This window comes from Nerophis ophidion, linkage group LG08, assembly GCF_033978795.1.
Source record: "Nerophis ophidion isolate RoL-2023_Sa linkage group LG08, RoL_Noph_v1.0, whole genome shotgun sequence".
NCBI classification, from domain to species: Eukaryota; Metazoa; Chordata; class Actinopteri; order Syngnathiformes; family Syngnathidae; genus Nerophis; species Nerophis ophidion.
Window position 1 is genome coordinate 4,595,881 of NC_084618.1, and position 17,091 is coordinate 4,612,971.

The 17,091-nt window shown below is 43.4% G+C and overlaps 1 protein-coding gene across 1 annotated transcript in view; it reads left to right on the forward strand.

The window, feature by feature from the left end:
- The window catches only part of LOC133557224 (proteasome activator complex subunit 4B-like), an 80,963-nt gene that overhangs the window by 13,911 nt on the left and 49,961 nt on the right, over positions 1-17,091 (forward strand). The window contains exons 12-14 of the mRNA XM_061907527.1: positions 11,695-11,824; positions 11,904-11,985; positions 14,738-14,891. Coding sequence (XP_061763511.1) covers positions 11,695-11,824; positions 11,904-11,985; positions 14,738-14,891 — 366 coding nt within the window. The remainder of the gene's footprint in view (positions 1-11,694; positions 11,825-11,903; positions 11,986-14,737; positions 14,892-17,091) is intronic.

Genomic DNA, 17,091 nt, shown 5'->3' on the forward strand with positions numbered 1-17,091 from the left:
ACCGGAGACATCAGCGGAGCTTTCGTCCTGCTGCAGCTGCCGTGACTTCCCTCGGGGACTCTGGCGTCAACACACCCCTCCGACTTTCAGGTACTATTTAATCTCACTAAAACACTAGTAACACAATAGGCAGGTAAGGGATTTTCCAGAATTATCCTAGTAAATGTGTCTAATAAGATCTGAATCGCTCCCACTGCAATCGCCTTTTTTTTTTTCTAACTTTTTCTTCTAGTCCTTCACTCTAAATTTCCTCAGCCACAAATTTTTCATCCTCGCTCAAATTAATGGGGAAATCGTCGCTTTCTCGGTCCAAATAGCTTGAGGCTATGATTGTAAACAATGTTCAGTTGTGAGGAGCTCCACAACCCGTGATGTCACGCGCACATCGTCTGCTACTTCCGGTACAGGCAAGGCTTTTTTTATTAGCGACCAAAAGTTGTGAACTTGGATCCCGACTACATGTCAACCGGCGGTGTTCGATGAGAAAATTGTGGCAATAAGTCGCCTCTTACCGGAGAAATCAGCGGAGCTTCCGTTTTGCTGCAGCTGCCGTGACTTCCCTCTGGGACTCTGGCGTCAACACACCCCTCCGACTTTCAGGTACTATTTAATCTCACTAAAACACTAGTAACACAATAGGCAGGTAAGGGATTTTCCAGAATTATCCTAGTAAATAAGTCTAATGAGATCTGAATCGCTCCCACTGCATCGCCTTTTTTTTTTTTTTTACTTTTTTTTTCTTCTAGTCCTTCACTCTAAATTTCCTCAGCCACAAATTTTTCATCCTCGCTCAAATTAATGGGGAACTCGTCGCTTTCTCGGTCCAAATAGCTTGAGGCTATGATTATAAACAATGTTCAGTTGTGAGGAGCTCCACAACCCGTGATGTCACGCGCACATCGTCTGCTACTTCCGGTACAGGCAAGGCTTTTTTTATTAGCGACCAAAAGTTGTGAATTTGGATCCCGACTACATGTCAACCGGCAGTGTTCGGTGAGAAAATTGTGGTAATAAGTCGCCTCTTACCGGAGACATCAGCGGAGCTTCCGTCCTGCTGCAGCTGCCGTGACTTCCCTCGGGGACTCTGGCGTCAACACACCCCTCCGACTTTCAGGTACTATTTAATCTCACTAAAACACTAGTAACACAATAGGCAGGTAAGGGATTTTCCAGAATTATCCTAGTAAATGTGTCTAATAAGATCTGAATCGCTCCCACTGCAATCGCCTTTTTTTTTTTCACTTTTTTTTTTCTAGTCCTTCACTCTAAATTTCCTCAGCCACAAATTTTTCATCCTCGCTCAAATTAATGGGGAAATCGTCGCTTTCTCGGTCCAAATAGCTTGAGGCTATGATTGTAAACAATGTTCAGTTGTGAGGAGCTCCACAACCCGTGATGTCACGCGCACATCGTCTGCTACTTCCGGTACAGGCAAGGCTTTTTTTTATTAGCGACCAAAAGTTGTGAACTTGGATCCCGACTACATGTCAACCGGCAGTGTTCGGTGAGAAAATTGTGGTAATAAGTCGGCTCTTACAGCGTCGCATCAAATCGTTCGCTATTTCCTTCAATGACACCCTCACTACTAATGGCAGACTTATGAGAGACGACGACTACTACTACCGTATTTCCTTGAATTGCCGCCGGGGCGCTAATTAATTTAAAACATCTTCTCACTCCTGCGCTTACCAAAGGCATGCGGTAAAAGTAAGCATGCGCTAATTATATTAAAACCTTTTCTCACTCCGGCACTTACCAAAGGCGTGCAGTAAAAATGTGAGTGTGATGTAAGCTTGGACCTTAAATCCTACAGAATAGCTCTTAAACTTCCATTTATGCCATTTCAAATTACTGGGATTGAAATCAGCCTCCTCCATTTTGAAAATGAAGACAGGGAAAGTGTCACTCGTGACGTCACCAGTTTGACCAGGCGGTAATACCAAGCATGCGCTAATTATTTTGGGAAGCGAGTTTGACCCGGCAGTAATTCAAGGCAGGCGCATACTATATACCTGGCGGCAATTCAAGGAAATACGGTATATACTAGAGAGATGCGCGGATAGGCAATTATATCATCCGCAACCGCATCACCAAAGTCGTCATCCACCCGCCGTCCACCCGAACCAACATTTTATCAGAACCGCAACCGCCCGTTGAAATACATCCGAGGTCGGCCACCTTTACCACTCAAAAAGCTATTTAAACCCGTTTCACAGAGTAAAGAAGACAATGGGAGCCGCTAACGTTCTCGCAAATATCCAGTGGTGTTCATCCTGATGACAAGAATAATGGCGTGCTGTGAAGCCATTGCCTTTAACACCTTCAACAACATGTACAAACCGATTTTTAGTCTAGCAACATGTTGTATGCAGCTTCCGCAATCGCACGTTCAAGATTGAAAGGCATGCTGGGTGACACAGAGTACACTGATGGTTGTGATATAAACAATTTTAACACTCTTACTAATATGCGCCAGGCTGTGAAGCCACACCAAACAAGAATGACAAACACATTTCGGGAGAACATCCTCACAGTAACAGTTCGAGATGCTACCTCAGTAGAAGCATTTAAGTCTCACCTTAAAACTTATCTGTATACTCTAGCCTTTAAATAGACCTCCTTTTTAGACCAGTTGATCTGCCGCTTCTTTTCTTTCTCCTATGTCCCCCCCTCCCTTTTGGAGGAGGTCCGGTCCGATGACCATGGATGAAGTACTGGCTGTCCAGAGTCGAGACCCAGGATGGACCGCCTGCCTGTGTATCGGTTGGGGACATCTCTACGCTGCTGATCCGCCTCCGCTTGAGATGGTTTCCTGTGGACGGGACTCTCGCTGCTGTCTTGGATCCGCTTTGAACTGAACTCTCGCGGCTGTGTTGGAGCCACTATGGATTGAACTTTCACAGTATCATGTTAGACCCGCTCGACATCCATTGCTTTCGGTCCCCTAGAGGGAGGGGGTTGCCCACATCTGAGGTCCTCTCCAAGGTTTCTCATAGTCAGCATTGTCACTGGCGCCCCACTGGATGTGAATTCTCCCTGCCCACTGGGTGTGAGTTTTCCTTGCCCTTTTGTGGGTTCTTCCGAGGATGTTGTAGTCGTAATGATTTGTGCAGTCCTTTGAGACATTTGTGATTTGGGGCTATATAAATAAACATTGATTGATTGATAAACGCAACACAACAAATACCCAGAATCCTTTGCATCCATGACACTTCCTGAATATATTTTACACCCCCGCGGCCCCAACCCCACCCACCTTACGACGCACGGGGGGGTGGCGGGGTTTGCTGCTTGCGGGCTGTATGAAATAGTCAGGGAGTGTCATGGATGCAAAGGATTCTGGGTATTTGTTGTATTGCGTTTATGTTGTGTTACTGGGAGGATGTTCTCCCGAAATGTCTTTGTCAATCTTGAATTGTGTGGTTTCACAGCGTGGCGCATATTACTAAGAGTGTTAAAATTGTTTATATCACAACCTCTAGTGTACTCTGTGTCACCCAGAATGCCTTGCAGTCGTGTGCGTGTTGCCGTGGAAGCCACACACAACATGATGCTGGACCAACAAGCAGATCGTACATGTTGTAGTAGGCGACAAAGTCAATGACATCATAGCACGCCCTAATACTTATTATCTGGGTGACTGCTGGCAATCATTCTAGAGAATAATAGCATCTCCTATTGTCTTCTTCGCTTAATGACACAGGTCTTAAATGGCTCTTTGAATGGTAAAAAAGTCCGATCCCAGAACCATGTATATCAAATATTTCCGGATGGTTCAACCGCCACCCGCCCGAATCTAATTAAAATCTATTTTTTCGTCATGTCACCCGCCCGAGCCGCGGTTTATCCGCGGATGAGACCGCGAATCGCGCATCTCTAGTATATACGGTTCTATCTACAACCTTTTATATTTGAGCTTGACTATACAGAGGATGAGCAACATATTTTAGACGCTGAGTGATAAGCAGATCCAGCAAGTATCAAACCACAAACATAATAAAAACAGTCTTTTTGTGTCTTTGTTGCGATCTCCAGGTTTAAGTTGATTGTCGTAACAAATTTCTCGGTTCATGGCCACAACCTTCTACTATACAAGTGTGAGGCATGATTTTTCATCTAGAATTCAGCAAACGGGCTCAATATGTCAAAATGGCAGCTTAAGCCAGTTAGCTCTCTGTGGTCAAGGCACTGCTGAAAGTCCTTGCTCCGGATCAGCGCTTATAGTAACAATATTGCTAATACAAACCCCGTTTCCATATGAGTTGGGAAATTGTGTTAGATGTAAATATAAACAGAATACAATGATTCATTTTCAACCCATTTTTCAGTTGAATATGCTACAAAGACAACATATTTGATGTTCAAACTGATAAAAAAAAATTTGGTGCAAATAATCATTAACTTTAGAATTTGATGCCAGCAACACGTGACAAAGAAGTTGGGAAAGGTGGCAATAAATACTGATAAAGTTGAGGAATGCTCATCAAACACTTATTTGGAACATCCTACAGGTGTGCAGGCTAATTGGGAACAGGTGGGTGCCATGATTGGGTATAAAAACAGCTTCCCCAAAAATGCTCAGTCTTTCACAAGAAAGGATGGGGCGAGGTACACCCCTTTGTCCACAACTGTGTGAGCAAATAGTCAAACAGTTTAAGAACAACGTTTCTCAAAGTGCAATTGCAAGAAATTTTTGGATTTCAACATCTACGCTCTATAATATCATCAAAAGGTTCAGAGAATCTGGAGAAATCACTCCACGTAAGCGGCATGGCCGGAAACCAACATTGAATGACCGTGACCTTCGATCCCTCAGACGGCACTGTATCAAACACCGACATCAATCTCTAAAGGATATCACCACATGGGCTCAGGAACACTTCAGAAAACCACTTTCACTAAATACAGTTGGTCGCTACATCTGTAAGTGCAAGTTAAAGCTCTACTATGCAAAACGAAAGCCATTTATCAACAACATCCAGAAACACCGCCGGCTTCTCTGGGCCCGAGATCATCTAAGATGGACTGATGCAAAGTGGAAAACTGTTCGGTAGTCTGACGAGTCCACATTTCAAATTGTTTTTTGGAAATATTCGACATGGTGTCATCCGGACCAAAGGGGAAGCGAACCATCCAGACTGTTATCGACGCAAATTTGAAAAGCCAGCATCTGTGATGGTATTGGGGTGCATTAGTGCCCAAGGCATGGGTAACTTACACATCTGTGAAGGCACCATTAATGCTGAAAGGTACATACAGGTTTTGGAACAACATATGCTGCCATCTAAGCGCCGTGTTTTTCATGGACGCCCCTGCTTATTTCAGCAAGACAATGCCAAGCCACATTCAACACGTTACACCGCGTGGCTTCGTAAAAAAACAGTGTGTGTAGTACATCAAAAACAGACATCAGTGTGTAAAGGATATCACCACATTGGATCAGGAACACTTCATAAAACCACCGTCAGTAACTACAGTTGGTCGCTACATCTGTAAGTGCAAGTTAAAACTCTACTATGCAAAGCGAAAGCCATTTATCAACAACACCCAGGAACGCCACTGGCTCCGCTGGGCCCGAGTTCATCTAAGATGGACTGATGCAAAGTGGGAAAAGTGTTCTGTAGTCTGACGAGTCCACATTTCAAATTATAGTTGGAAATTGTGGACGAGGTGTCCTCTGGAACAAAGAGGAAAATAACCACCAGGATTGTTATAGGCGCAAAGTTGAAAAGCCAGCATCTGTGATGGTATGGGGGTGCATTAGTGCCCAAGGCATGGGTAACTTACACATCTGTGAAGACACCATTATTGCTGAAAGGTACATACGGGTTTTGGAACAACATATGCTGCCATTTAAGCGCCGTCTTTTTCATGGACGCCCCTGCTTATTTCAGCAAGACAATGCCAAGCCACATTCAACACGTTACACGGCGTGGCTTTGTAAAAAAACAGTGTGTGTAGTACATCAGTGTGTAAAGGATATCACCACATGGGATCAGGAACACTTCATAAAACCACCGTCAGTAACTACAGTTGGTTGCTACATCTGTAAGTGCAAGTTAAAGCTCTACTATGCAAAACGAAAGCCATTTATCAACAACATCCAGAAACACCGCCGGCTTCTCCGGGCCCGAGATCATCTAAGATGGACTGATGCAAAGTGGGAAAGTGTTCGGTGGTCTGACGAGTCCACATTTCAAATTGTTTTTTGGAAATATTCGACATGGTGTCATCCGGACCAAAGGGAAAGCGAACCATCCAGACTGTTATAGGCGCAAAGTTGAAAAGCCAGCATGTGTGATGGTATGGGGGTGCATTAGTGCCCAAGGCATGGGTAACTTCCACATCTGTGAAGACACCATTATTGCTGAAAGGTACATACGGGTTTTGGAACAACATATGCTGCCATTTAAGCGCCGTCTTTTTCATGGACGCCCCTGCTTATTTCAGCAAGACAATGCCAAGCCACATTCAACACGTTACACGGCGTGGCTTCGTAAAAAAACAGTGTGTGTAGTACATCAGTGTGTAAAGGATATCACCACATGGGATCAGGAACACTTCATAAAACCACCGTCAGTAACTACAGTTGGTTGCTACATCTGTAAGTGCAAGTTAAAACTCTACTATGCAAAACGAAAGCCATTCATCAACAACATCCAGAAACACCGCCGGCTTTTCTGGGCCCGAGATCATCTAAGATGGACTGATGCAAAGTGGAAAAGTGTTCGGTGGTCTGACGAGTCCACATTTCAAATTGTTTTTGGGAAATATTCGACATGGTGTCATCCGGACCAAAGGGGAAGCGAACCATCCAGACTGTTATCGACGCAAAGTTCAAAAGCCAGCATGTGTGATGGTATGGGGGTGTATTAGTGCCCAAGGCATGGGTAACTTACACATCTGTGAAGGCACCATTAATGCTGAAAGGTACATACAGGTTTTGGAACAACATATGCTGCCATCTAAGCGCCGTGTTTTTCATAGACGCCCCTGCTTATTTCAGCAAGACAATGCCAAGCCACATTCAACACGTTACACGGCGTGGCTTCGAAAAAAAAACAGTGTATACTACATCAAAAACAGACATCATTGTGTAAAGGATATCACCACAGGGGATCAGGAACACTTCATAAAACCACCGTCAGTAACTACAGTTGGTCGCTACATCTGTAAGTGCAAGTTAAAACTCTACTATGCAAAGCGAAAGCCATTTATCAACAACACCCAGGAACGCCACTGGCTTCGCTGGGCCCCGAGTTCATCTAAGATGGACTGATGCAAAGTGGAAAAGTGTTCTGTGGTCTGACGAGTCCACATTTCAAATTATATTTGGAAATTGTGGACGAGGTGTCCTCTGGAACAAAGAGGAACATAACCACCAGGATTGTTATAGGCGCAAAGTTGAAAAGCCAGCATCTGTGATGGTATGGGGGTGCATTAGTGCCCAAGGCATGGGTAACTTACACATCTGTGAAGGCACCATTAATGCTGAAAGGTACATACAGGTTTTGGAACAACATCTAAGCGCTATCTTTTTCATGGACGCCCCTGCTTGTTTCAGCAAGACAATGCCAAGCCACATTCAACACGTTACACGGCGTGGCTTCGTAAAAAAAACAGTGTGTGTAGTACATCAGTGTGTAAAGGATATCACCACATGGGATCAGGAACACTTCATAAAACCACCGTCAGTAACTACAGTTGGTCGCTACATCTGTAAGTGCAAGTTAAAACTCTACTATGCAAAGCGAAAGCCATTTATCAACAACACCCAGGAACGCCACTGGCTTCGCTGGGCCCCGAGTTCATCTAAGATGGACTGATGCAAAGTGGGAAAAGTGTTCTGTGGTCTGACGAGTCCACATTTCAAATTATATTTGTAAATTGTGGACGAGGTGTCCTCTGGAACAAAGAGGAAAATAACCACCAGGATTGTTATAGGCGCAAAGTTGAAAAGCCAGCATGTGTGATGGTATGGGGGTGCATTAGTGCCCAAGGCATGGGTAACTTACACATCTGTGAAGGCACCATTAATGCTGAACGGTACATACAGGTAATGGAACAACATCTAAGCGCTATCTTTTTCATGGACGCCCCTGCTTATTTCAGCAAGACAATGCCAAGCCACATTCAACACGTTACACGGCGTGGCTTCGTAAAAAAACAGTGTGTGTAGTACATCAGTGTGTAAAGGATATCACCACATGGGATCAGGAACACTTCATAAAACCACCGTCAGTAACTACAGTTGGTCGCTACATCTGTAAGTGCAAGTTAAAACTCTACTATGCAAAGCGAAAGCCATTTATCAACAACACCCAGGAACGCCACTGGCTTCGCTGGGCCCCGAGTTCATCTAAGATGGACTGATGCAAAGTGGGAAAAGGGTTCTGTAGTCTGACGAGTCCACATTTCAAATTATATTTGGAAATTGTGGACGAGGTGTCCTCTGGAACAAAGAGGAAAATAACCACCAGGATTGTTATAGGCGCAAAGTTCAAAAGCCAGCATGTGTGATGGTATGGGGGTGCATTAGTGCCCAAGGCATGGGTAACTTACACATCTGTGAAGGCACCATTAATGCTGAAAGGTACATACAGGTTTTGGAGCAACATATGTAGTCATCCAAGCAACGTTATCATGGACGCCCCTGCTTATTTCAGCAAGACAATGCCAAGCCACATTCAACACGTTACACGGCGTGGTTTCGTAAAAAAAACAGTGTATACTACATCAAAAACCGACATCAGTGTGTAAAGGATATCACCACATGGGATCAGGAACACTTCATAAAACCACCGTCGGTAACTACAGTTGGTCGCTACATCTGTAAGTGCAAGTTAAAACTCTACTATGCAAAGCGAAAGCCATTTATCAACAACACCCAGGAACGCCACTGGCTTCGCTGGGCCCCGAGTTCATCTAAGATGGACTGATGCAAAGTGGAAAAGTGTTCTGTGGTCTGACGAGTCCACATTTCAAATTATATTTGGAAATTGTGGACGAGGTGTCCTCTGGAACAAAGAGGAACATAACCACCAGGATTGTTATAGGCGCAAAGTTGAAAAGCCAGCATCTGTGATGGTATGGGGGTGCATTAGTGCCCAAGGCATGGGTAACTTACACATCTGTGAAGGCACCATTAATGCTGAAAGGTACATACAGGTTTTGGAACAACATCTAAGCGCTATCTTTTTCATGGACGCCCCTGCTTGTTTCAGCAAGACAATGCCAAGCCACATTCAACACGTTACACGGCGTGGCTTCGTAAAAAAAACAGTGTGTGTAGTACATCAGTGTGTAAAGGATATCACCACATGGGATCAGGAACACTTCATAAAACCACCGTCAGTAACTACAGTTGGTCGCTACATCTGTAAGTGCAAGTTAAAACTCTACTATGCAAAGCGAAAGCCATTTATCAACAACACCCAGGAACGCCACTGGCTTCGCTGGGCCCCGAGTTCATCTAAGATGGACTGATGCAAAGTGGGAAAAGTGTTCTGTGGTCTGACGAGTCCACATTTCAAATTATATTTGTAAATTGTGGACGAGGTGTCCTCTGGAACAAAGAGGAAAATAACCACCAGGATTGTTATAGGCGCAAAGTTGAAAAGCCAGCATGTGTGATGGTATGGGGGTGCATTAGTGCCCAAGGCATGGGTAACTTACACATCTGTGAAGGCACCATTAATGCTGAAAGGTACATACAGGTAATGGAACAACATCTAAGCGCTATCTTTTTCATGGACGCCCCTGCTTATTTCAGCAAGACAATGCCAAGCCACATTCAACACGTTACACGGCGTGGCTTCGTAAAAAAACAGTGTGTGTAGTACATCAGTGTGTAAAGGATATCACCACATGGGATCAGGAACACTTCATAAAACCACCGTCAGTAACTACAGTTGGTCGCTACATCTGTAAGTGCAAGTTAAAACTCTACTATGCAAAGCGAAAGCCATTTATCAACAACACCCAGGAACGCCACTGGCTTCGCTGGGCCCCGAGTTCATCTAAGATGGACTGATGCAAAGTGGGAAAAGGGTTCTGTAGTCTGACGAGTCCACATTTCAAATTATATTTGGAAATTGTGGACGAGGTGTCCTCTGGAACAAAGAGGAAAATAACCACCAGGATTGTTATAGGCGCAAAGTTCAAAAGCCAGCATGTGTGATGGTATGGGGGTGCATTAGTGCCCAAGGCATGGGTAACTTACACATCTGTGAAGGCACCATTAATGCTGAAAGGTACATACAGGTTTTGGAGCAACATATGTAGTCATCCAAGCAACGTTATCATGGACGCCCCTGCTTATTTCAGCAAGACAATGCCAAGCCACATTCAACACGTTACACGGCGTGGTTTCGTAAAAAAAACAGTGTATACTACATCAAAAACCGACATCAGTGTGTAAAGGATATCACCACATGGGATCAGGAACACTTCATAAAACCACCGTCGGTAACTACAGTTGGTCGCTACATCTGTAAGTGCAAGTTAAAACTCTACTATGCAAAGCGAAAGCCATTTATCAACAACACCCAGGAACGCCACTGGCTTCGCTGGGCCCCGAGTTCATCTAAGATGGACTGATGCAAAGTGGAAAAGTGTTCTGTGGTCTGACGAGTCCACATTTCAAATTATATTTGGAAATTGTGGACGAGGTGTCCTCTGGAACAAAGAGGAAAATAACCACCAGGATTGTTATAGGCGCAAAGTTGAAAAGCCAGCATCTGTGATGGTATGGGGGTGCATTAGTGCCCAAGGCATGGGTAACTTACACATCTGTGAAGGCATCATTAATGCTGAAAGGTACATACAGGTTTTGGAACAACATCTAAGCGCTATCTTTTTCATGGACGCCCCTGCTTGTTTCAGCAAGACAATGCCAAGCCACATTCAACACGTTACACGGCGTGGCTTCGTAAAAAAACAGTGTGTGTAGTACATCAGTGTGTAAAGGATATCACCACATGGGATCAGGAACACTTCATAAAACCACCGTCAGTAACTACAGTTGGTCGCTACATCTGTAAGTGCAAGTTAAAACTCTACTATGCAAAGCGAAAGCCATTTATCAACAACACCCAGGAACGCCACTGGCTTCGCTGGGCCCGAGTTCATCTAAGATGGACTGATGCAAAGTGGGAAAAGGGTTCTGTAGTCTGACGAGTCCACATTTCAAATTATATTTGGAAATTGTGGACGAGGTGTCCTCTGGAACAAAGAGGAAAATAACCACCAGGATTATTATAGGCGCAAAGTTGAAAAGCCAGCATGTGTGATGGTATGGGGGTGCATTAGTGCCCAAGGCATGGGTAACTTACACATCTGTGAAGGCACCATTAATGCTGAAAGGTACATACAGGTTTTGGAACAACATCTAAGCGCTATCTTTTTCATGGACGCCCCTGCTTATTTCAGCAAGACTATGCCAAGCCATATTAAAAAAAAAAGAGTGCGTGTACTTTCCCTGCCCGTTTACAGTCCAGACCTGTCTCCCATCGAAAATGGTGCATTATGAAGCGTAAAATAGGACAACAGAGACCCCGGACTGTGGGAATACGTTGGAAAAGACCATGTTCGGTTCTACAATGGCATGTTTAAATGAGTTTGGTGTCTCTAGGCCACATCTCACCTCACGAATGGACTTTCTCCTCCATGTTCGCTTCCTGTCCTGCTTTTCAGGCCCTGGAAGTTTGAGCACATGGCCACAGATTTGTTGTCTCTACTGCTGAGGGATGATCACCCGCTGCCGCCGGACGCCGTCCTGTACTTCACTCAGGGCCTGGTTCATGACTCCATTAGCATACGCAAGGTTTATGCTGGTCTACCTGTCTTTTTTATATATTGTTGGGGTAAGATGTTTTAACGCCCATTTTTTACTTACTTCTTAGGTTTCAATTGCTGCAATGGCTGGGATCCTAAAACAGCTCAAGAGACCCAGAAAAAAAGTAGCAGTGAAGCCATCAGATATTGGTGAGTGGAAGAAGCTCATCAGTGCGGTGTTTTTCAACCACTGTACCGCAGCTGTGAGATACAGTCTGGTGTGCCACGGGAGGTGATCTAAGTTCACTTATTTGGGTTAAAAACATTGTTTGCAAACCAGTAATTATAGTCGGTGCTGGGTAGAGTAACCATGTAATACTCTTCCATATCAGTAGGTGGCAAGGTTTTCCAAAAGAAATCAACTCAAGTTATGGAAAAAAAATGCCACTGCCATATTTATTATTGAAGTCACAAAGTGCATTATTTTTTTAAACATGCCTCAAAACAGCAGCTTGGAATTTGGGACATGCTCTACCTGAGAGAGCATGAGGAGGTTGAGGTTGGTAGAGGGGTGTACAGTATATTGCAGCGTTCCGGAAGAGTTAGTGCTGCAAGGGGTTTTGGGTATTTGTTTTGTTGTGTTTATGTTGTGTTACGGTGCGGATGTTCTCCCGAGATGTGTTTGTCATTCTGGTTTGGTGTGGGTTCACAGTGTGGCACATATTTGTAACAGTGTTAAAGTTGTTTATACGGCCACCCTCAGTGTGACCTGTATGGCTCTTGACCAAGTATGCCTCACATTCACTTGTATGTGTGAAAAGCCATAGCTATTATGTGATTGGGCCGGCACGCCAAGACAGTGCCTTTAAAGGCCTACTGAAGCCCAATACTAGCGACCACGCAGTCTGATAGTTTATATATCAATGATGAAATATTAACATTGCAACACATGCCAATACCGAGGGTCCCTGGTTCAATCCCCACCTAGTACCAACCTCGTCACGTCCGTTGTGTCCTGAGCAAGACACTTCTCCCTTGCTCCTTATGGGTGCTGGTTGGCGCCTTGCATGGCAGCTCCCTCCATCAGTGTGTGAATGTGTGTGTAAATGTGGAAGTAGTGTCAAAGCGCTTTGAGTACCTTGAAGGTAGAAAAGCGCTATACAAGTACAACCCATTTATTCATTTATGAAACTGCTACAGGAAAATACCAAAAAAAGACATCAAAATAGGAGCACAAGACAGGAAGTAAAACAGGAAAAGAGCAAAAAAGTGCAAATAAGTCAGGGTGTGATGTGACAGGTGGTGACAGTACACCTACTTTGAGACAAGAGCTATAGTGTTGCACGCTTGCTTATGCTTTAAAGTCATATCCGACAATTGCGACAACGACTTTATACTGTCAACCGAGTTTCGTTTTTTGAATGATTTCTGCTGGTGGTGTGCTTTTGCGTATTTTCAACAACAAAAAAAGGGCCTTGGCTCAAAAAAGGTTGAAAAACACTGCAACAGTGACACCTCCACAAAGTGATACGATCCGGGTGAAGAGCTGTATCTAAATATCAGTCGATAATAATTAAGGCTGGGCAATATGACTGAAAACTGTATCGCAATCTTTAATTACGATTCCTGGGCTAACGATCCAGTTCAGGATTGTTTCCTGTTTTAACACGATTTTCAATTCAAACCAAAGTTCGCGCTGTAATATTTTGTGTATTAGTTCTAATAAAACATTTCCAAACTAGGTTACAGGTAGGATGTCACGTTGTCAACATTTCTTATCACGGTTATTGTGCCCAAAAAAATATCACTATTAATATCACGGTATTTTTAAATGTGCTCAAAATGTTCAAAAAGTAGTCACACTGAAATGTCTCTTTCATAAATAAATAAATATAAATGATATATATAAATGAGGTAGATCCCCTCGAGTCGGTCCATTGAAAAGTAGCTCGCCTGCAGAAAAAGTGTGGGCACCCCTGCCTTAATCAATCCATCCCATTTTACACTTAACAATAACCTGCTAAAATATGGTGCAAGAATAAGGAGTACGTAAGAAATATTTATTAAATTGTAACAAAATAGTGCAAAGTGGGAAAATATAAACATAGAGAAACCTGAGAAGAACTATTTTCTGCAGGTTTAGTGTCAGGAATTATGGTTGTTCTCTAAAGGTTGAGCGCAGCTAAGGTGGTATTACCAGTCTTGCATCATTCAGTACGTGTCCATGCAATAAATTAACCCGACTTCTCAAATACCGTATTTTTTGGAGTATAAGTCGCTCTGGAGTGTAAGTTGCACCTGCCGAAAATGCTTAATATAGAAGGAAAAAAACATATATAAGTCGCACTGGAGTATAAGTCGCATTTTTGGGGGAAATTTATTTAATAAAACCCAACACCAAGAATAGACATTTGAAAGGCAATTTAAAATAAATAAAGATTAGTGAACAGGCTGAATAAGTGTACGTTATATGAGGCATAAATAACCAACTGAGAAGGTGCCTGGTATGTTAACGTAACATATTATGGTAAGAGTCATTCAAATAAATGCTATACGTTTACCAAACAATCTGTCACTCCCGATCGCTGAATCCCATGAGGGAGGGTAGTCAGAGACACGAAGCTCACTGTATACAGGGCTACGTTCCGACGAGGAGAAGTCAGTGGCGAGGCTCTTTATCCTGTCTCTTCCCATTTAGACCAGGTGAGTTTATTGCAGATTGCCTGCAGGTGTGGTGGCGAGTGGGCAATTTTCAAAGTTCCATAACTCCCACATTTCTCATCCAATTCAAACCGTTCCAACTTCAAAATATTCAGCCTGTTCAGGAATTGTGTGCTGGACTTCAACACTTAGTCATTTTAAAGTTCAACTTCAGCATTGGAGCATTCACGTGCAATTCCTTCCGGAATTGCTTTATTTAGTTAGTATATAATGTAATAACGTGCGTTGATTTGGTCTGCAGGGGGCGTGGCCGATCCTGAGGGCTGGTGGGCAGGGGACCGCCAGGCCAATCGCTGGCTGCAGTACAACAGCAACAACCTGCCCCTCAGCGAGGAGCAGTGGGACTCTCAGCTACACGTGGAGAAAACACACGTGGGCTACTACTCCTGGCCAAGGTGAGCTGGGAAATGGCCGCTAATGTGTCAACAAGTTAACTGTGCGTTGATTTGAGGCCCGTGTGTCTTGCGGACACCTTTTTTTTTTTTATGTCTTTTTAACTGCGGCGTCTAAACCCCATGGAGAAGTAAGCGGGCAGGTGTCCTGCCTGGCCTAGATAAGCCTGCACCGGATGAGTTACAGTCTGGCCCAGATAGGACACGAGTGGAGGCTCGTACTTCTTGTCTACATATGCAGACAGCCTGCTGACGAATGGCTTTTTTCTTTTTTCTTTTTTCTTCCCCGCCGTTCATTCATTCTCTCTCCTTATCTGAAGACAGGACGTCTCTTGTCCGTGTCTCTGTACTTTGCAGTGGATACTCAGTCAACTCCTCCCTTTGACAATGTCAGTTTTTAACTTCTAAATAAGGCTTGTCAAAAATGAGTGCGATCATGCGATTAATCACAAAGAAATGGCATTAATCATGTATTTATTTTGATTGTACAAACCCCGTTTCCATATGAGTTGGGAAATTGTGTTAGATGTAAATATAAACAGAATACAATGATTTGCAAATCATTTTCAACCCATATTCAGTTGAATGCACTACAAAGACAAGATATTTGATGATCAAATTCATGAACTTTGTTTTTTTTTGCAAATAATAATCAACTTAGAATTTCATGGCTGCAACACATGCCAAAGTAGTTGGGAAAGGGCATGTTCACCACTGTGTTACATCACCTTTTCTTTTAACAACACTCAATAAACGTTTGGGAACTGAGGAAACTAATTGTTGAAGCTTTGAAAGTGGAATTCTTTCCCATTCTTGTTTTATGTAGAGCTTCAGTCCTTCAACAGTCCGGGTTCTCCGCTGTCGTATTTTACGCTTCATAATGCGCCACACATTTTCAATGGGAGACAGGTCTGGACTGCAGGCGGGCCAGGAAAGTACCCGCACTCTTTTACTACAAAGCCACGCATTTTCTTGCTGAAATAAGCAGGGGCGTCCATGATAACGTTGCTTGGATGACAACATATGTTGCTCCAAAACCTGTATGGACCTTTCAGCATTAATGGTGCCTTCACAGATGTGTAAGTTACCCATGCCTTGGGCACTAATACACCCCCATACCATCACAGATGCTGGCTTTTGAACTTTGCGCCTATAAAAATCTGAATGGTTATTTACCTTCTTTGTTCTGGAGGACACCACGTCCTCTGTTTCCAAATTGAATTTGAAATGTGGACTCGTCAGACCACAGAACACTTTTCCACTTTGCATCAGTCTTTTGATTGATTGATTGATACTTTTATTAGTAGATTGCACAGTTTAGTACATATTCCGTACAATTGACCACTAAATGGTAAGACCCGAATAAGTTTTTCAACTTCCACGTTAATCAATTCATGGTAAGTCCATCTGTGGTTAGCTTGGGCCCTGCGAAGCCGGCGGCGTTTCAGGGTGTTGCAGATAAATGGGTTTGCACATAACTTGCTCTTACAGATGTAGCGACCAACTGTAGTTACTGACAGTGGTTTTATGAAGTGTTCCTGAGCCCATATGGTGATATCCTTTACACACCGATGTCAGTTTTTGATGCAGTACCGCCTGAGGGATCAAAGGTCCATAATATCATCGCTTACGTGCAGCGATTTCTCCAAATTCTCTGAGCCTTTTGATGATTTTACGGACCGCAGATGGTAAAATCCCTAAATTCCTTGCAATTGCACTTTGAGAAATGTTGTTCTAAAACTGTTCTAAAACCCTCACTCCATCTTTGTTTGTGACTTACTTAGCATTTCATGGAAACTGCTTTTATACCCAATCATGGCACCCACCTGTTTCCAATTAGCCTGCACACCTGGGATGTTCCAAATAAGTGTTTGATGAGCATTCCTCAACTTTATCAGTATTTATTGCCACCTTTCCCAACTTCTTTGTCACGTGTTATTGGCATCAAATTCTAAAGTTAATGATTATTTGCAAAAAAAATAAAAGTTTATCAGTTTGAACATCAAATATGTTGTCTTTGTAGCATATTCAACTGAATATGGGTTGAAAAGGATTTGCAAATCATTGTATTCTGTTTATATTTACATCTAACACAATTTCCCAACTCATATGGAAATAGGGTTTGTACAGTCAGGGATCAGCTGAATGCATACATCAGTGCAAAGGTGAGTGAGGAGACTCCGACAGGTGTGCTCGCTGACGA